General features: G+C 46.1%; 1 protein-coding gene and 4 non-coding genes across 6 annotated transcripts; 1 reads left to right on the top strand and 4 right to left on the bottom strand.

Moving 5' to 3' along the window:
- Positions 1–913: 913 nt before the first annotated feature.
- Positions 914–1,104, bottom strand: LOC135820342 (U2 spliceosomal RNA). Its single transcript, XR_010554072.1, has one exon. It is a non-coding gene; the product is annotated as a U2 spliceosomal RNA (small nuclear RNA).
- A 2,339-nt stretch (positions 1,105–3,443) lies between these two features.
- On the top strand, positions 3,444–3,634 carry LOC135820347 (U2 spliceosomal RNA). Its single transcript, XR_010554076.1, has one exon. It is a non-coding gene; the product is annotated as a U2 spliceosomal RNA (small nuclear RNA).
- Positions 3,635–4,766: 1,132 nt separating this feature from the next.
- Positions 4,767–16,784, bottom strand: LOC135819447 (uridine phosphorylase 1-like). Of its 2 annotated transcripts, none has more exons than XM_065332660.1 (9): positions 16,557–16,784; positions 14,011–14,157; positions 13,200–13,373; positions 9,083–9,197; positions 8,398–8,468; positions 7,758–7,896; positions 7,367–7,560; positions 6,104–6,263; positions 4,767–5,601 (listed from the first exon to the last, which is right to left on the bottom strand). In XM_065332660.1, exons 2-8 carry the CDS (start codon positions 14,137–14,139, stop codon positions 6,132–6,134), a joined length of 954 nt encoding a protein of 317 aa, XP_065188732.1. In that variant the 5' UTR covers positions 14,140–14,157; positions 16,557–16,784; the 3' UTR covers positions 4,767–5,601; positions 6,104–6,131. The 2 variants fall into 2 exon arrangements, with proteins under 2 accessions (XP_065188732.1, XP_065188731.1); XM_065332659.1 differs by having other exon boundaries at positions 4,768–5,601; positions 14,011–14,165; positions 16,557–16,782.
- Positions 11,184–11,256, bottom strand: Trnak-cuu (transfer RNA lysine (anticodon CUU)). Its single transcript has one exon. It is a non-coding gene; the product is annotated as a tRNA-Lys (tRNA).
- On the bottom strand, positions 12,299–12,371 carry Trnak-cuu (transfer RNA lysine (anticodon CUU)). The gene has a single exon. It is a non-coding gene; the product is annotated as a tRNA-Lys (tRNA).
- Positions 16,785–21,490: the final 4,706 nt, after the last annotated feature.

Here is a 21,490-nt window from a genome sequence, read left to right as displayed (position 1 = left end):
ACTAACGTTAGACACATGTACGTAGACTGTCGTAGCGTAGGCTTGGGAACTCGAGTCCTCCAGTTCAGTGTCTGGAATGCCAGTATACCTGTAGTTGTGCACCTCTTACACTACCGTAAAAGCCCATGTATAGGCCCTGGGCGTATAGAATAGCAGCCTCGATTTCCTGGGCGTATACAAGGGCACGGGCGTTATTTTGGAACCGGGCGTATACTTGGAATAGGGATAGCAGTAAGTATTGGTATTGGGTATCAGTACCTGTACATGTACTGGTATTGCTGGCATGGCTGGGCGTATACATGGGCATGGGCGCTATTTTGAAACAAACGTGTTTACTTCCCCTGACCGGGCATATACACGGAGGGTGGGCGTAATTTCGAGTGGGCGCGCACAGGGGCTTTTACGGTATTAGTATTAGCCTCCAAACAACTACTACCGGGTAGTACCAACTGTTTTTGTTTGGTGCTAGTAGTGTAAAAGCCGAATATCGTTGGGGAGTAATTGCGTCCCACACTCCCACTGGCTTACTGTAAGATGATCGTTAAATTTGCGACTCTTTAACGAGTGGCACAAGTCGCAAATAATTTAACGGTTGTCCAAAATCTATAGGTTAACGAGAACATTATAGATACGTTAACGATCTTGCAGTCTTCAGGCACACCCGCACATAACACAAGTCACAGCCTCAGCTGAACTTACTAAAAATGTCACTCGTGAAAACGTTAGATTTACTTCCTCGTTAAATTTACATGTCTTGCAGTATCCTACGCGAAATAGTTGCGACGTGACGCGTTTCCCGTACTCGAAATGAAGTATGAATCAAGCTTGGACCCACACTCCAGTTTACATGCTGTTGCATAGGAAAGGCCAGTCGAGGGTACATTTCTTTCAGTTTTTATTACAATCCCTAGGAGGGAGATGGACCACACCTGGAAGAACTGCAATACCAGGGTGATCCGTGGAGAGGGTGAAGCAAGCTTCGAGCCACTCTCCAAGGAGCAAAAATACATTTGATCGAATGTTGACATATAGTCAACATATCAGCGATCAAACTGATAAGAACAGATACTACACTTGATCTTAGCCAAAAGGCCGAGAAGCGATAACCTTCAACGTTCAGAGCGTTTTGCTAAATTATGTCTTTAGTTTCAGTGGTCCAAATCACTAAACTTTCATCCAGGCACCCTGAGGCATGGTATTGCCCCCTCCTTGGCTCAATTCGTCATGCACCTCTTCAGTGATATGCCCCGTGTATCTTACTGCAGTATTTATGCGGCGCCTTGGTCGTCAAGGCGATATATATTTACGTTTGAGCGGCAGGTCCTTTTGCTTTGTATTTCATCTCAGTTGAAAGTCAGTTGCCCTATTTTGAAAACAATGATGACTTGCACTTTGGCCCCACAATCAACATCGTTGTTTGGCCACCATAGTCACCCATAGCAACCACCCGTCTTAGGGATCCGCATGTTGTTTTGGTGACGTGTTGTTTTGTAAGTTACTGAGTACTAGCAACCTTGGTCATGTGTGTGATTGGTTTGGTGGAGCTCATTAGGCACTTCAATGTCCACTAAATCTGTGCCTACAATAAGGTGCGTAGTGCGACTCTGCGTGTCGATGCGAGCATTTTGACACACATAACGTGTTGCGGTGGAGTGTTTTTGACCATGCAGCACTGCTACTCCCTTCTCGCACACTGGCGTTGAAAAGTACTTCGAAGTATATGTTTATGTACATGTGTGTGTCCTATGTCAAGTCCATATATCTTTCCTGCCATGCGCTGCGTCTGCATAAGACCTAGCCTAGAGGCTGCTGTAAGCAGTACAGTTGAACATCGATTATCCGACCACCTCTGGGCAGACAACTGTCAGGTGGTGTTCAGATAAGGCAAATGTTCCGGATAAGAAAACACACTGTAAATACATGTACATGTACATTGTAAATAGAATAGAGTGCTACTTTTCAAAATTTTCGTATTTTTTGAATGGCTCACTACATGCACAGTGCGTACTCTACGGCACGTGCGCCCAAAAAAACTGTTACGGATAATCGAATGGTCGGATAGTCGATGTGCGGATAATCGATGTTCAACTGTACATGTTTGGATAATTAGAATGTCCAGATAACTAGCAGTTTTTCCCTGTCATTTTGGGGTTCGAATTATCACTTTATCAGGATTCCACCTGTACATGTACTAGTTACATATGCTAGACGCCTTTACTATACAGGAAGCATTTACGCTGAGAAATAGACACAAACACTGTGGTAGAGATCGGTAATTAAAAGCCGTATTCGAATTATCAGGATTCCATGATGAATTTCCATCTGTAACTACAAACGGTTACATGTAGAGTCGGTGTTGTGGCTCTTTGTCATAGCGTTACCTGCTGTGTGCCTTGTGCCAGTCTTGTAGCAGGGTATGAATGTGTGTGTGTGTGTATCGTCCATCCGCTTTACACCCAGTGAAAGTGTGACAGTGGTCATGGTGGGCAGAAGTGTTGAATCTCCCTGCCGCCTGCCACTGCATCCAGCTGGTATTGTACTCGTACTAGGACTAAGGTGTAGCGTGATCTTGTCGTGTTATGTCCATGACCCAGTACATGTACGTATCACTACTTGTACATGGCGAGTAAACTGACTGGTATGGTGCATACCTGTCGTGGGGCCCTGTACCAGGCCAGTACTTGCGCCTTCACGGTACAGTACTGTACATGAGTTGCCGCGGTATTCGTGGACATGTTCATGTAGGTAGTACAGTGTACATTGGATGACACTCCTTATAAGGCAGTACACATACCGATACACGGTGTGCTGGGCATTGTAAATATTTGGGTGAAACACACGCAGTTGTGATACTGATGGCAAGAAGAAAGCAGTCGGATATTATGTTTCGTGCTCACCAGGATAAGTTCTGTGCGGGGAGTATATCAATAGCCTGAATAGGTGATGCTGTGCTGTGACCTCGTACCCAGACCAAAATTATGAAGATTGTTCGTTGTCATGGCGAGGCACTGAAGATAGGCACAAAAGATGGAATGAACATCAGTAAAACCAGAAAGAGTCACTGAAAGCATACCTGAGCCTCTAACCCAGATAAAGTCCTGCTAGTTACAATGGTTTCCATGGTGATATGTTACATCATGCACGATATATGCGGAAGCGGATTGTGATTCCAATTTTTCGGTCTTGGCTTTGAATACGGGTATACCCCCCTTCAGCGTTATGATCACGCGGGTGGTCCCCTGGATATCTTGTGGATGGTTGCCATGGAAATTCGGCAGTTAGTGTCATGAAACACGAAAATTTGATGTGACCTTGTGTGAAAGGCATTTCTGCCTTCCCTGGCGATGCATATGGTGGCTGTATGTTGTGGGTTGGCCTTTTGGGCACTAGTGACCCTGAATATAGATATTGTAGAAAGGAAAAGCCTCTTGATGGTGAAAGTTATCGCTTCTCGGCCTTTTGGCTAAGATCAAGTGTAGTATCTGTTCTTATCAGTTTGATCGCTGATATGTTGACTATATGTCAACATTCGATCAAATGTATTTTTGCTCCTTGGAGAGTGGCTCGAAGCTTGCTTCACCCTCTCCACGGATCACCCTGGTATTGCAGTTCTTCCAGGTGTGGTCCATTTCCCTTCTGGGGATCATAATAAGAAATGGAAGATGTTTGAAGTAAAATATCCACCCTGTATTGTTTCTATGCGATACCAAGAGTACATAACCCCCCAGAGTGTGCAACTCCCACATACCCTGCTGTCCCGACAGAATTTCAAGTTGACGTCATTATTTATGACGCAATGCTCCTTGCACCAGTGATTTACAACATGTGTACGGGTGTCAACACATCACACGTTTTTCTTTGCAATAATTTGTACAGGATCGATCTGCTTTGGTCAACCACAGGTTCCGGATTCGTCTGGTAATCCGTGTACAGTGCGCATTGCATCATCAAAATGACGTCAACTTGAAATTCTGTCCGGACAGCACCCATAGTGGAGTTGCACACTCTGGGGGTTATGTACTCTTGGTGATAATCATTGCGACAAGAACTCAACTTTCTAACAATTATCCCTTCACTTTTAGTAGAGGACAATTTTTTTAAATTCACTTTGTTACGATGATAGCGCAACGAAGTACATGATTGTATGTTCCTGCCACTGCACTCTGCAGACTACTACTTGCTACACTACTGCATGCTCAATGAAACCCGATCAAGTGAGTGAATGCCACGCCGGGTGCTGTGCAGCCCTCGACCTGCGAACACTGGCCCGGGATGGTGAACTGACGCAGAGCGCAAACTTGACTCAACGTGATCGGATTTCATTGAGCAGCACCGTAAAGGGACCATAACCACAATATGCATTCTTATAATATTGAGAGAGTTTGTTTTCCTCGAGATTGATATGGGGCAGGGAGTCGTATTTTACGACTCCCTGATATGGGGGTTACACCATGCACATCACGGTCACATGCACGCGCAGTCACTCGAGATTGATATCGGTACACCATGCACACCACAGCCACATGCGCAGGCTAGGACTCTGAAGCCAAGCTGACGAGTGATGCATTGAAGCAACTGGCACCATCATGAGGCACGACGACGCATTAACGCTTACGCGTCGCTCACCTACTCAAGCATCCGCTATGCCCGTACATACCCAGTTGTCCCCCAGCACGCTGTCAATGAAATGCATCACAAAGTACCAACTAGGCCACAAAACAAAATGGGCTTTACTCATTTTGTCGGTAACGCTAGAAAATAGTCACAAACGCTACCAATTGGTACATGTACATGACATTGTAAGTATAATTCTACCGCTACATCATTGAAAAATATATTCTAAAAGAAGTACTTAGTAACAAGTTGCTAAATGTACTGTCATGGCGTAGATGCACTGCTAAAAACGTAAACACCTGGCGACAGTGGAATCCAGAAGCGACTCGTGAACAACCCAGACGAATACAACAAGGGTGGAAAAACCACCGGCAGAACACCGCAGAAAAAAGGAAGACGTTTGGCCCGAAATTCAAACCGGGGCTGTCACACTGCTACACATGACTAAAATAATAAACCCTGGCATGCTTACGCACGTACGTACGTGGACACTGTTCCGTGAATTTCCGCTTTCGGAGATATACACTCCTGCTACGGACAATGTGAAGTAAAATAGGCGGCGGATGTGCACAAGAGACTTCCGCTGAGGAAATAAAGACAGTATTGTCAGTGCATAGCGCTATGGCAAGTCTGCTGCAATGCAATGGTGGAACAACAGGATAGTTTCAAATATAACGAAAAGTGGCAAGCATCCTGCGGAAAATTGTCGCTCCGTAAAAATTCGTCCGGCATGGTTGTCGGCGACCAGACTAACTCAATGTAGAGAGCAGTACCACTTGGGTGTGGTAGGCAAGACTTGAGTAGATCGGACGATGCCACACGGCGACAAAGCGCCCTTCCCAGGCAGCAATGATAGAGGTGAGAATGTGCATGTCCTCAAATATTTATATACAAAGAACGTTTGGTTGTGGCTGCGCTGCGGCTCACGTCGCGGGGTTTCCGGAACATGACGTACATCTCGAGCTAGGTGCGCCACACGCATGGTCGCTGCAAGAAGAGAGTGGAAGAAAAGACAAAGAGCATGTGTGTTGGAGCCCCGGAGAGTTTGCAAAAACTCACACAAGCATCCAGGCGGGCTTACTTTCCTCTCAAAGCTTAATATCCTCCAGGAATACTGGATCACATAAAAAGACACGGCTCTTGTAAAAGGGAAAGTTAGACTGATTTGCATGCATTCAAAAGTCCACCACCACCTCATGTCAGGGTTCAACGTGACATGAAATGAAAATCTAATGCAAGCGTTTCGAATCCGATGAAGAGATGGACTGGATATTAGTCCCCGGTGAATTAATAGGAAATACAGATAAACTATAGCCAAGACAGTCTTAGATCAGGTCCTAGGCTGCATGGATGCAATGGGCGAATATATGCAGCATTGAACTTGGATACTGAGTACTTTATGACGGCTTATTATCTTGTCACTCATATCTCGTACCCGTGTGTGTCCTTTCACACTGTTTACATAATGCAGTATGCCAGTATCACTTACCATGTATGGCAGTATTCCCTTTTCAGAATTACAAGCGCGACTTTTTCGCACTGGGTTCATCACCATTGGCTTCTCCAGTCAACACACTACGCATGTACGCAATGACGACTTGTTGCGGATGTGCCTGATACCGGTCATGTTGCTCCTTGGTCATGTTCACCTGGTGCGGTATATGTGGGAACACGCACACACACACACACAAACACCATTGAATGTACATTGCGCATTTAGTTGAACGTGTTTTCGCACGCTTGGGCGCTCCAGAGAATTGATATTCTAACCAAGAGCCACCACTTTGCTCATAGCTTTAGAAATCGTGCATACAATCTGACATGAAGAAGACTGGGACCACCACACAGTACCACCTGGCGTGTAATGACATGATTGAGAGGACTGACTTTACCAGACAGACCCAACTCTGAGCTTCTGTACATTCAGCTGAGTGTGATTGGGACGGAAGATCGCAGTTGGGTCGACTAGCCAGTAGCATAATGCTACCCGGAATACCCTTTACTTTGGTGTCGTTTGGCATGGAGGCTCGTTTGCTACTCGCCATGGTTTGTGCAGGCTCAGATACCATACCCGGCACCACCACCACCACCACCCTTTTGTACAGTTTTGTACAGTTGAGGGATCAGTCGGCAACCGCCTATCAGCTCCTCAGAGTTTGGGGGTGTCAGCCATTGGGCGGCTCAATAGCCAATTGAGCCATCTTTCCAACATTCCTTTTGAAAATATCCCCCTTTCCTGGGGAGACCCACGTGACCAGTTTACGGCAGTGAGCAAGTACGAGTACAACTGTGTGTGTGTGTGTGTGTGTGTGTGTGTGTGTGTGTGTGTGTGTGTGTGTGTGTGTGTGTGTGTGTGTGTGTGTGTGTGTGTAAAAATAAATAAATAAATGGAAAATGGAAAAATGAAAAATAGGGATTCATTCACTGGTCAGAAAAAGTCACTTCAAACAGCTGTGTGGTGGATACCAGGCTAAAAATAGTGGCGGTCAATTCATCAGCCTTGCAAGCTGTTGAATGGTGTAATCCCAGCACAAGTTGCTATGTCTAACATAGCTGTTCGCTATCATCACTTCCGCGATTGGCATGTCTGAGGTGTGCGTGTGTGTGTGTGTGTGTGTGTGTGTGTGTGTGTGTGTGTGTGTGTGTGTGTGTGTGTGTGCGTGCGTGCGAGCCCTGCACTATCATAGCAGCTGGTGATAACCGTAAAATGTTATTTTTTTAACCTGAGTTACCCTAGCTCTTCTACTCCTACCTGATCACCGTTGAGGCGGTTAAGTAGAGTGACGCAGACGCACGCACAGCGCACACGACTAGTGTGGCACAGTGCACCCATCACAACACACTCCATCTCAATGTTGACGATGCCCTTGTCCTTCGCTTGCTCCAGGAACGCCATCTTCGTCGCCAGGTCTGTTTTGCAGACGGCGCCGTCCAGCCTGCCTTGACCTGCGGCGGAGAGAAAGAAGGAGAGTGAGTGAGAGAGGGGGGGGGGGGGGGGGGGAGAAACAGGCCTGGCACGATACGTTCAAGCCTAAAAGGAACCCCTTGCGTGTTAAAAAAAAAAGCAGTTTAAACTTGTGCAGAATGCCCATTGCAAGGTATCATTCGAAAGCAAGTATAGACACCGCTACAACAGTTCTCACCTTCGTAAAAGTCATCTGTACTCATTGTGTTGCCTGCGACAACACTCACATCATCAAGACGCTGACCACACGCAATGATGTCTTTTCTCGTCTTCTCATCCATGTAGGACTCTCGCTGTGCAACTTTGCCAGCAACAATCTTGCAAGACACACAGAGATAGGAAAGGAGGTAGGGAGAGAGAGAGAGAGAGAGAGAGAGAGAGAGAGAGAGAGAGAGAGAGAGAGAGAGAGAGAGAGAGAGAGAGAGAGAGAGGAGAGAGAGAGGGAGAGAGAGAGGGAGAGAGAGAGTGTGTGAGTGAGAGAGACAGAGAGGGAACCAAAAAAAAAAAAGGGATCCAACATGAGACCATCCGAGCACAACTAATGCTGACACACCAGATCGTCCAGTCACAAAGCTAAGCAAATGCGATATGTTCAGCACCTTGACACAGCCAAAGTTCTACAAAATGAAGTGTGGATAACATGGGCAGACCGTACAGAAATGCCTCATACCATATCAGCTCTTGATCAAGTTCATTGCAGAAGTAATGACGAGTGTAATCGCTCGTCCGTTTTTTCTTTCTTTCGGCAGATTCATGTGGACATGCAGTGGTAAGCTACACTCATGCTACACTCATGCTACACTCATGCTCATACATACCACATTGTGGTGTGGTTGTATCTCGGCATTGAACGGTTGCTTAGTAACGACGACAGTGCCTGGTGCAATACCTGCAAACACACATTCAACAGCACCACGGATCAAGATAGAAATGCGGTCCTCTCAAGATACACATGCTGAACTCAGCGGTTTCCTGCCGTACATTCTGTGAGTGACTGAACACAAGTTGTGGACATACTGTAATGTCGCGTAAAAAAGCAGGTGCTTACGGCCGTATAAGCCGGGGTTCAAACCGTGCTTCTATCCAAACTATACTTCTATTCAAATCATGCTTCTACGTCAACATCATCAGTGTACACTGTGCAGTGCATACTGCCATGTATGTACTGTGCAAGTACTTGCATGTGTCCTTGCACAGAGCGGCTTCTATTCAAATAGTGCTTCTGTGTCACGGCGCACTTCGAAAAATCGGCTTCTATTCGAGTCATGCTTCTATACAGGTCATGCTTTTATACGCGACACTACGGTATGCATACAAGGATAAACCACCCCTGTCCCATCCAACATGAACCTGGCATGCCTACGCTGGGAATCGACACTCCATCACACGTGTGGCTCGCCACTCGCCACACACATAGGTCAGGTATACAGCCCGCGACGTGACCACGTACCGAACTCTACAGCGCACGGCACAGGGAGGTTAGAACAGTTCCGGAGCACTCACCAATGCCTCCCGACGTGCCGATTCGGATGATGACCGGGTCGTCACAGCCAGCGTAGTACAGCAGCTTGATGATCTCATGCAGCAGAATAGACACGGAGGAAAAGCCCATGCCGTGCTAGGAACACAGTGAAAACGAGACACAAACGAGACGGATATAGCAGTGAAACACCAGTACAACTTAGAGTAAAACCTGTCACCTGTCCTAGAAGACCACCTGTCCTAGAAGACCACCTGTCCTAGAAGACCACTGAAATCAGGACCACGTACCAAGGGATGCTATTAAAATTTCCAGTCAAACGACCCTGGATAAGGAGACCACCTGGTAATAGAGACCACGTTTTCAAGGTCCCTTGAGCGGTCGTCTTAGACAGGTTTCACTGTACCTTCAAGGGCCACACTACATGTATGTGCTCTATAGCCAATATCTCCTTCTCAGTCACACTATTTCACTGACACATACATGACTCGGTCAAGTAGGCTTGTACTTTTCGTTTTCAATTTTTTTAATTATTTTATTTCAGGATTCTCCAGAGGCCTTGGAAGGCCTGTCGAGGTCGGTCTCCACAGCAGCATACACAACATGAACGACGCATAGGAGAGATGCTAAAGAGGCAGGTGCAACACGAAAAGCGCCTTCAGGGGACAAAGGGTTTTAGTATTCGATTGTTCATTCAGGGACACGAACTGATGAGAAAAATCCACTGGAAATGATTGACGAGATACTGTAAATATACAAATTGTCAGCAGCTATTTAATTTCAGCTATATTCGGCACCGACCCAAAACGCCTACATTAAAACGCCGATGAAATTTTTCACAGCATCTGTCGCGCTATACCATGCCCTCTACCCCACGCCGAAAATAAATCGCCGCCGAAATGTCAAAAATCGTGAAGTGCCGAAATTTTGCAGCGCCGAAATTTTGTATATTTACAGTAGGTGTGAACATGTCAGGAATACTGCCACAAAATGACATGTTTAGTTATACCAAGAGACAAGAGTACATAACCCCCCAGAGCGTGCAACTCCACTATGGGTGCTGTCCCGACAGAATTTCAAGTTGACGTCATTTTGATGATGCAATGCGCACTGTACACGGATTATCAGACGAATCCGGAACCTGTGGTTGACCGAAGCCGATCGATCCTGTACAAATTATTGCAAAGAAAAGCGTGTGATGCGTTGACACCCGTACACATGTTGTAAATCACTGGTGCGAGGAGCATTGCGTCATAAATAATGACGTCAACTTGAAATTCTGTCGGGACAGCAGGGTATGTGGGAGTTGCACACTCTGGGGGGTTATGTACTCTTGGTTATACCAAGAGTACATAACCCCCCCCCCAGAGAGTGCAATTCCAGCTATGGGGTCTGCAATAGGCATAGCCCGATTTTGCTAGCAATTCTGCTAGCAAAATATCGAAGAATTTTGAAAGAGAATTTGCTGGCAAAATGGAGCAAGATATCGGTGTGTTCGCTGGAAATTGGGAGATTTTACACTTATACGGTGCACGTGACTCATTTTCGCACAGTTTTACCAACACGTGACTCGCTTTTTTCTTTTTTTGCCAACACGTGACCCACTTTTGGTCAGTTTTCCCCTCACGTGACACAAATTTTAGAGCAAAAAGGGAGCAAAATATCGAGTGGCCTGGCAAAATGAAAGCAAAATATCGACAATGAGCCAGCAAAATTATGCGGCAAAATATCGAAGCTTCCCTGGCAAAATCGGGCTTTGCCTAGTCTGCAACGGCAGAACTTCACATCACGTGATGAACCCGTACACATTATTTGCACTCTGTGCATGATAGATACTGGGTTGTACGCAGCCCAGCTTTGGGTACAACTCTCTTGTGGTCACTTTGCCCTGTTTGCCAGCATAACCTTTTGAACCATGTCACGTGATGTGAAGTTCTGCTGTCGCAGCACAGCATAGAGGTTGTGCAGGCAGTTGCACACTCTTGGGGTTATGTACTCTTGGTTATACAGATCTTGGAAAATTCGGCTAAGTATGCTTTACAAAAAAAGCCAATCGTTGACGCAACAAATGAGAATTGGCCACGAGTATTGATATGGAAGAAAGGCGAGGGAAAAAAAATAAAGCGCCCAACGTGGGGCTCGAACCCACGACCCTGAGATTAAGAGTCTCATGCTCTACCGACTGAGCTAGCCGGGCTGCACATGCAGATGAACAGAGTACTGTAATTTCACAAATGTTCGGTTTTCTTTTATTTTCAGTGCTTTCGGTGCATCTGTTTCATACCTAAAATTTCAATACACCGAACAAACACTAACACACATAATCCAATAGGGAATTGCTTCTCTGTACCTAAAATTTCTGTTTGCCTAACCTCCTGGCCTTTTGCCCTCATACCGAAAATATTGAGCACCGAAAATTTCTGGAATTAGAGTAATTATAGAAGAGAGTGCATTGCTTTGAGCTGCCACGAGTTGCCAAGAACAAAGTAGAAAATGCAAGCAAAATAAAAGAAATCTTGAAGCAAGACTACTTACTGTACTGTAGTGCTGTAGAAAAACACTTTTATGCCAGTCAACAGTTTGGGCGGCCTTTCTTCGTTGAAAAGCTGATTTTATCAGAATGGTGCGAGTGCTCGGACATGGGGAGTATGAACGATGGGAGGTTTGCTGTACTTATACACGGAGTGCAATGCTACATATCCATACAAGTTCGGCCGCTGCAAAGCATTAATTTTGTATTGACGTCATCGCGAATCCTTGGATATCCCATTACACCGAAGTCCACCAAAACAATCAAGAAAACATTAGAAAACTGTACTACTGGGCAGTATCATGTGCAGTAACACGCAACAAAAACAAATTTGTGTGATACAGTAGAGTCAATTGCTCAATCTCAGGATATCTTGCTGTTTCAGCCTTGTTAGGTCTCGTTAGCAGAGCTCGGAGTCACTGGCAAACCAATCGCAACGAAATCCACTGAACAACAAAGTTTTTTTTTAACCAGCTCAAAGCATCGAAGTCTGAGGGCTCTAACTGTTAGAGCTTTGCACGAGATACAATCAACTACATAGCTACATGAAACAGTGTACGATGGAGTATTGAGCCCTGGCGATTCACGACGACCCAAACAAAAACCATGCTGTTGGGATCTTTCTCCGAGAGCTAGTCAACTAAGAACTGGTTCTGGTGCTCGTGGTGTGTTTGTAGCTGGCACAAAAAAATATCGGGAAAAAATAAAGCGCCCAACGTGGGGCTCGAACCCACGACCCTGAGATTAAGAGTCTCATGCTCTACCGACTGAGCTAGCCAGGCTGCACAAATGACAGAACACATCGAATGTTGAAGAGACACGGGTAGCCTAGAACTTAGACGTTGAGGTGCCGCAAAGATGCGAGCAAGCAACAACAAACAAATGTGAGCAAGGACTTTCCCAAATCGGACATCAGTCCACAACACTTGTAGAGTAAAACCTTTCTTTAATGGACGCCCCAATGCAGTGGAATCTATCCTGGTACGGCAGGATTCTTCCTGATAGGAAGGAGAAGGCATGCGTGAAGTAAAATAAAGATTTTTAAACATGGCGATGCACAATATGCATGTTTGATAGGTTTTGGACCCTTGGCTGAGCTCGATAGTTTCTCGGGGTGAAATGGAGAAAACGTGCTTCCGAATCTGTGCGTATTCCGCTCCAGGGTTGCACAGCACCGCACAGGCAAATTTCCCGTCAACGTAACACGCAACCTTACAGGATTCTGGAAATGGATTCTTGCCGGCACATCAGTGTTCTGTTCGGGTCAACCCTCTTCATGTGAACGCCCCCCCCCCCCCCCCTTTTTCCCCATCATACGAACTTTCAACTCGAGACGAGTTTCACGGCAATTATCCTAGCGCAAATTCCTCTCCGGATACACATTTGTTCCCGACCTGTGAAGAGAAAACAGCAACTCCCACCAACAAACTACTGTATTTAAAACCGCCCAATATTCGCGTCACTAATTTTTGCGATTTCTGGGAACCAGCGAGTGTACGCTGGCAAATTTTCGCGGAACATTGTGGCCACACACATACATACATACATACACCCAGTGTTGAAGTTTGATTTCACGATGGTTACTATTCTAGGCAGTTTCCAGTACTCACATTGACGGAGAGGACGGGTCCGATCTTGTACATGACGTAGCGATCCGATCTGGAGATGTTCTCCGGCGGACAAGGGGACTGTGCATCCCTCACACCCGGCACGTCAGCGAGAGACTTCTGCACCAGTGCGGCAAAGTTGGCCATGCGTGTCGTCGACCCACCCATACACACAAACTGAAGCAAGAATATCACCAGCAACAGCAGCAGCAGCAGCAGCAGCAGAAAAGGCATGGCAGCAGCAGCAGCAGAAAAGCCAAGACAGCAGATTCACAGAACAAATTTCTGCATGAGAACGCAAACGGAAATCCGGGCAATGTAGAAACTATAAACCCAAGACCTCCTTCGACAATATTGCAATTTGAAATTATCTAAACAAATCATTACCACCTGGCACCAGCCTAAGTAAAACTTGAGTCACAGAGTTTATCACCAACATAGCCTCACATACATGTACATGTACCCCCCCCCCCCCCCATGCACGCACACATACACAGCCATCTCTATCCATCTCTATCCATACCCCCTCCCCCGTCAACACACACACACAAAGAGCACAAAACAGCAGTGCAGCTGAGGTGCAAACGACATGCACAGGTGCGTTCATGACTGACCATCTACCAAGCACGCCACAGCCAAGATGAGGCACAAAAACCAGGTTGCAAGCAAAAACCGTACCCATCCTTAGGCATCCTACGCAGTCATTGTGCATACAACAAGTAGAAGAGGATGAAAAATTCGCCGCGACTCCGAATTTCATGCACAACTATAGGTTAGGTGATCATGAGACAACAGTTTTAGTCAATACGCTTACTTTGACGTCCCCGAAGAGTTGCTTGAGGTCATCGTCAGTGCTGTAGCCAATGTGATACAGCTTGTCCGGGTTCAGCTCGGCCAGGTGCGGATTGGACGGGAACGGCGGCAGGTCTGACTTGTCCGTCATTGTCAACGTCTACAAGCCCTGCGTCACTGCACAAACACAGCAAACACAGAGAGAGAGAGAGAGAGAGAGAGAGAGAGAGAGAGAGAGAGAGAGAGAGAGAGAGAGAGAGAGAGAGAGAGAGAGAGAGAGAGAGAGGAGTGGAGAGACGAGAGGAGAGGCCACGGGTCCAGGTTAGAATAAAGGTTAAATAAGTCATGTTTCACGACAACCCAGGAATCAGGCCCGGCGGAACCGGTCCGGTTGGTCAGGCCATGGCAGCACCAACTGTGTGGCCACTGCTAAGAAGGTCATGTGTATGTTCCATATCATACACACAGTATGAAGGACTATGGCCTGGCCGGACCAATCGAAAATCTGCTGCCGCCGGTCCTGCGAGTCGGAATCCCTTGGCACAACTGCAGGCACGTTCTGCTCAGATTCGCTCGACAGGCGGCACAAATCACATCGGCTTCGATCATAACAACACGCATTCTGTTCATGGAGATTTGTACGAAACACGCTTCCACAGGATAACGTTAAATACACTGCGAACTGTACCGGATGATTCCATGCTGACGTCTACCGTTACGGCCGGGCTGCAGCGAAGTGTTGCACAAGTCCACAGGCCCAGCGATCAACTCACACGATCTAGCCTACTATTTCGACCGCCAAGCCACAAGTAGAGTCCAGGAGACAACTGAGACAGTAGATCGAATCAAGGGGTTTATACGCTAGACCGCCCCACAAAACACCTCTCGAGCTAGAGACTGCTGTCATCTACACACATGCCTTCCATTACGTCTGAGAAATCTGCCTCGAATCTAGAGTCGCAGATATAGAACCAGGGCTACAGTTCACAAACTTGGAACAAAGAACAGGTTGAAAAATGTCACTGCTAGGGTTTGTGCCAGCGGTAAATTGAACTGGCATATGCATTCGGGGGGGGGGGGGGGTCTTCAGGATTACGCTGTGCATGAAACCTGGCACACAGCTAGCAGCTGACAGAGGTCTATACAGTGACGTGCGGAATACGTCTCCACGTGGACGTAAAAGCAGGGCCCGACACCCTACAGAACTAGAAGGCTACACAACCATACACACACAAGTATTGCACAGGTGCATGGTCAGGTGTTTTGACAGCAAATCACAAGGCGGAGGACACAGTGCATTCAAGGCAGTGTTCCTGAGAAGAAAGCATGACTTGCATACGTATAACAGGTGCAAGGGTCCTAGCAAGCACCGCTACACCCAATCTGTCATGAACATACAACAACCACCGAAAACACCTAATTACTTTCAAACAAAAAAATGCTGGAGCATCTCCTCACAGTAACGACTCTGGTGCTGTACAGACTTTCACAAGCTGGTGCAGAGCGCCATACCAGTTGGAGTGCGCCACACTTGACAACATGTTACCACACAGCAGTCGCGTCAACAGATGTACAAGTGGAATAAAATAATAATGAAAATGATTACCAGACCAATGACGTAGTACTGTATATGAAGGGCTCCAATTCAAAACGAGATAAATTCATTTTGTGGAAATTTCAGGAAGTGCATTTTTCATTTTTTTCTTTTTCGGTCTGCACCGCAGAATCAGTGACTTCTATCGCATTTTGCAGAAGAACACAAACTTCAGGCATCATTTTGACTGGGATATATCGCGTTTTGACCCGTAAAACCGACACACAGACATCCGTGGGGTGAAAAAGAATTCTTTCGTGACAAAAAAACGCAAAAGCTCCGGTTTGGTCTTTATCCCGTTTCGAATTGGAGCCCTTCATATTGTCAGTGGGCACTGGGCAGCAGGGAGTCATACCCAAACCAGGTTTGGGTACGACTCCCTGGTGGGCAGAGGACACACTTTGAAATGCAGCTGGCCACACAAGCCCAGTTATTCGACTCTGGTCAGGCTTAAGCATTGTCTCGTCAAGGGAGAGAGCTGCATGCACTGCTCAGTCGTGAACGATCGTGCTGTGCGTTCAACAACACGCTTTAGCAAAACATTATCCCAGAAATCTGGAAACAAATCTCGCAAGAAAGACTCCTAGATCCTGCGCTCCGTCACATAGATATGTGCATTTTGCACACCTCTGGACAACACCCGGGGCATGATCTATACGTGAGAGCGCTATCTGGTTTTCCTGTTCTCTCTCCCTCTCTCCTCTGTCACAGCAAGAAATAAAACTTCACAAAAATGCATTTTGTTGTAGTCTGAAAAGAAGTTGTCAGCATGAAGACAGAATAAACGACTAGCGTTTGGGTCAAGGGAAGACTACGGGGAGGTCAAGGGAGGACTACAGTACAGCGACAACATCGACACGATCATCACGCGCTGCATTGGGCATCTTTCGCATAGAGGCATGCACACGTGGGTACACACAAACGCCCAGGATACACCCACAAAATAGCATCCGAAACAACGTGATCCCACTCACCGACTAGTGCTGGTACGGATGACTCCTGTTCACTGACACTGCACTGGCTCTCCGCGAGTAAGACTGACACTGCACTACGTACTGCAACCGCCTCCCTGGTCAAGAACAGATTGTTTTCTGTCTTCTGGCAAAGAAAGCTGCTGTCCTCTTCTGAGTTTGTTCAACACCACCACTCGCACCATGTACCAGTGACTTGCCATCATCAAGTCCTGCAACCAGCTGATTTCTGTGTAGTGACGCTGTACGCTGTCACGATCGTGGTACCATGCATCATGGTACGAACAGTTTAGTTTCCAAACTTTTGAAATTATTTTCAAAAACATGTCACGGGTACGGGCATGCCGGCAGGGCCTAGGGAGCCCTGCACTACATGTACCCTGTATTGTTTTTCGATTTTGACAGCATGTTACAAGGCGAGGACGCGTAGTGCTCCTGACTACAACCATAAACCGGTTGGCAGAGTCCCGGCAACGATACACTCACCAACCGCACAAAAACCATATTCCCCATATGTCACGAAAATATAATTATAATTCACACATCAGTTATATACGTTAGCACTATGTTTCACACATATTATGTAATGCTGTAGCACTTCCTTGTTGCTCACACTTTTAATTAATTATGCTGTTATAAAATGTTCTATTTTTGTACACAGTACCCTCAGTTCCGATACTATTCACTGATGAGCGGAACACGAAAATCGATTTTGAATAACATAATTCACATATAAATACATAAAACTACATATAACCTACATAAGATTGAGTATAACCTACATAATATAGTTACATATTTATAATATTCCCTATTTCTAGTACACGTTACACACACTTACATATAATTACATGATTAGGTAACATTGCCGTTGGTCCAGGTCATCCGTCATAATAATAACATAAATCAATGGCAATTACCCGTCCATAATTTTTCCACATAATTACATACAAATTTCTTACATTACGAGTATATAGCACTCAATCAAACCAACCCCCCCTGCCTTTTCTTCCTGTGTATTTTCCAACTGATCCAATTCCTTCCTCCTCCTTACGCAATCATACCACCTAATCCCAACTATTCAATTGCGTCACTATGTCGACTGGAAATTTCAACCTCCCAAAAATTAAAATTTTAATAAGATACCTCTTCCATAGACTGAAAATCAAAGTCTGAATAGAATCCGCAACAATTTCCACTTGCAGTTTCCTTCTCGCAGGGCTTCCCACGGCCACAGACAATAGGGGTAAATCTACCACTAGGACAGCTCACCACCCACATTTCCCCCTCCATAAGGACACTACTGATCAAATAATTGAACCAACAACCGAAGATTCCTCCATGTACAAGTATCAGTATCAGCACTATAGACGACTGCAACCACTCACAAGCAACAGTTAGTTACCAGCTCTGATCCATCTACAACCTTCTCTTCGACTCTTGTTTCCGAACAACACAGCGCTCAGCAGGCAGTACCACGCGAACAGATTACAGCATCCATTCACCTAGAGACTAGACAGTTACAATAGGGGCGCCAATATTTACTGCACTCTGCAGCTCTCGCTATACACAACAGGCACACTCGACCGCCGGCCGGATCGAGCCGTTTTCCTCGGACCGGAGATCATTTTCGATCTCCACCAAAATAAAATAATTAATCCACCACACACGGTTCACGTGGTAGATTCGTACTCGGACCTGACCACCGCAAACCCAGATCAACGGAGACCGCACAACACATCCAGAACAAGCGGTATGGACAACGCCCGGGTCAAATATTGACCCCAACGGCGGAGATGCAACGCACAATCGCGAAAGAAGCAAGTCCGCAAGTACGACTCACCATTGTCGGAACGACGAGGACGACAAACGCCCCGGAGCACCACGCGCGCCAGCATCACCGCACGCAGATCTACGCGCGATCCCCGCGCACGACCTACGACACCACGCAAGATCGACGTCTCCAGAACACAACTCGCGAAGACAACAAGAAGCCATCACGTCGTGTCCGACTACACTCCACATATCTTCCTCAGCCTACGTTCACCTTCGACGTCGACGACCATCTTACCAGCTCCTCGGACAACCTGGAGAGATCTCCCGGTAAGTCCAAAGTCAACACGTGTGTCTCTCTCAGAGACCCGCCAGTGAGACTTCTCTTCTCCTTCGATACACCAATAACCGCCGTCCTGTCTGTGTGTTTTATAGCTCCGTCCACCTGACAGAAGACTCAGCCCACGCCACGAAGAACGTGATACAACACTAACCCCTTCATCAATAATTAATTAGTAAACAATTTCTCGTTCAACAAAGGATTAATACCGGAGAGCCCAAACCCCCTGGGGGGACGCACAATTAATTAACTACGAGTGAACCCAAGACGGTCCAGCGCAACAGCCGAGGTAAGCAATGCTGACTTCCGACATTTGATCCCCAAAAACCGGTGTACCTCACCTGAACAACAGACTGGAAGCTGCACTGAACTTATGTTTCCATGTTACCAATTGCAACATTCCACAAATCATTCATAATTGAAGGAAAAGTAACCCTGAAGCTGATTCAAGAAATATAACTCTGTTTTATTTGTGGAATTCATGAGGTCCGTGAACAAGACTATTAGTATTACCAAGACCAACAGCAACAACGAGAACAACACTAAGGAGAACAACAACAACAACAACAACAACAACAACAACAATCAACGACAATTACAACGACAACAACTATTACAACAACATCAACGTCCATCAACACCCAGACCACAACACCAACGTGCAGACGGGGTGTTCCGACGTGGTGAAGGCCTACCCATGGCCTCGTCGGGACATCACCAACCTCGTCGGCAGCGAGCACCTTCTCACAACAGTCGTCATGGTGATGACTATGACTGTTACAGCTGACGAGCTGAGAGAAGGACGCCATGGGCAGAAGTTGAAAAAAGACAAGAAAAAAGAAAAAGAACAAAAGAACAAAAGAAAAAAGAAATAAATCACAAATAATTTAATTACAGAGGAAGACAAGAAAATAACATCACAAATCCTTCCAGACGTGATCCCTGCAGCGGCAGCAACGTGAACAATACTACGGCGGCAACACGACGACTTCTACAACACAAAAAAACGAAAATTATAAAAATCCTACCAACCCGTAGAGTAACGAGGGTCCGAACCTGGGTTTTCCCAATACGGTTCAAATGGTCGCAAGACCTGTATGTGTGCTAGGGCTCCCTGCAAGCTTCAAAGTTCAAGTCCTTGTATAACGGACATGCGATCATGCATGCCGCATATCACCACAACAACCACAAATATTTGCGTCGTCCTGACATGACGACCAATACCCGACTTTTCCCAGAATGCGCGACATCCAGAGGCAGAGCTACAGTAACTGTTGTAGACTACACTACTGTAAAATTTTCGGTGGTGTTTTATTTTCGGTAACTTCGGTGCCGACAATTTTTACCGAAAATATAACGCACCGAAATTTTCGGTACAATCGATACTGTATACATGTAGTACTACTACTAGTACACCTACTGTACCTGGAAAACGGGTTTTACCGAAAATTTCCCGCTACCGAACCGCCGATTTTGGCGAATACCGAAAATATGACACCACCGAAAATTTCTGCTTTTACAGTATTAGTATTACTAGCAAGAGTACATAACCCCGTACTGGGGCCGTAGGCGTAGATCTACTAGTATACTCTTGCCTCTTGGTACCAAGAGTACATAACCTGGTTATGTACTCTTGTTGGTACTAGTACATGTACATGAAAACCGGTTTTCATGTACATGACATGTACATGAAAACATTGTACATTGTACTCTTGATCTTGGCGACATCATCACTGGCATGTCAACCAGGGAGTCGTAAAACTAAAAGCCCGCTAACCATGTTTAAGACCAGGGAGTAGTACAATACAGTATTGTACTACTCCCTGTTTACGACTCCCTGATGACTGATGTCAACCATGCATGTACCATGCTATGCTGCTGCTGGTCGACTCGACGGTCGGTGCAGGTGTACTACGAGTGAAGCTTTTGCTGTCGGTTTTGGGTCCTTCGGCTTCGCTTGGCCAAGACGGCAAGAGGCAAGACTGGTCGCCGCACCCTCTCCAGTGCCAGTCACCGAGTCTGTACGTGCCTGGGACATGATCAGCAGAGTGTTCCCGACTCCCCCTGCCCTGGCTGCATTGTGAAACAATTTTTTTTTTTTTTTTTTTTGATATACATTAGAAATTTATTACTCAAATTTTGAAGATCAAAAGGAAAGCTTTGCAATAACAACAATAAAACGTAGCCTGTAGAATGTAAAAAGTCACTGAGTACAGTTTAATTCAATATCCATGTCCAGTATTTATGATAAAAATAATCTGCTGCAATTTATAGATTCTCACATGCGAGCAACCTGGGCCTCAGCAACAACCAGCTCAGCAGACTCCGGATGCCGAACCGATCGCTCACGGAAAAGACCCCGTGAACCCCGCAAACACATGATGCATGATCGCAACAGGGCAAATGAGAGACGGCATCTGATGTAAGATATTAAGTGGGAGTACTGCTCCTTCCTCCTTTCCGCTCTCAATAACGCGATTCGGCGATAGAGTGATGTCGCCGCTCTTCCCATGCCACCACTTGCCGACTGCACAACAGGCATGAACGTCGCATGCTCCACCTTTGTATTTGTATTTATATCATTATCTCATGGCACATCATGATGACGGCCAATAAAACTGAGACAAGGGTGAAAGCCAACCACAGCAGTAAAACAGATAAAAGAATACAAATAAGAGGCAAAGAAGGCAAAGGAGGAGACAAACCAGCAGGATATACATGAAACCTATAATTGAGCAGAGATTTTAGCAACAAAATTATCCATCGACGTGCTGGTCTTGGCCTGCGTTGGTAATGTTGCCCAAAACACATAGCCAGCAAAGAT

Source organism: Sycon ciliatum, chromosome 6 (assembly GCF_964019385.1).
Source record: "Sycon ciliatum chromosome 6, ocSycCili1.1, whole genome shotgun sequence".
In the NCBI taxonomy this organism is placed as follows: Eukaryota; Metazoa; Porifera; class Calcarea; order Leucosolenida; family Sycettidae; genus Sycon; species Sycon ciliatum.
Note: the sequence above shows the minus strand (reverse complement) of the source record. Positions and strands in the feature narration are given on the sequence as shown.

Excerpts from the sequence above, each read along its gene's own strand:
- LOC135819447 (XM_065332660.1), bottom strand. The coding sequence starts at position 14,139 with ATGACGGACAAGTCAGACCTGCCGCCGTTCCCGTCCAATCCGCACCTG. Across the intron at positions 9,198-13,199 it reads GACCCGTCCTCTCCGTCAAT|CACGGCATGGGCTTTTCCTC; the intron begins GTGAGTACTGGA and ends CTGTGTTCCTAG. Across the intron at positions 8,469-9,082 it reads CGGCACGTCGGGAGGCATTG|GTATTGCACCAGGCACTGTC; the intron begins GTGAGTGCTCCG and ends GTGTGTTTGCAG.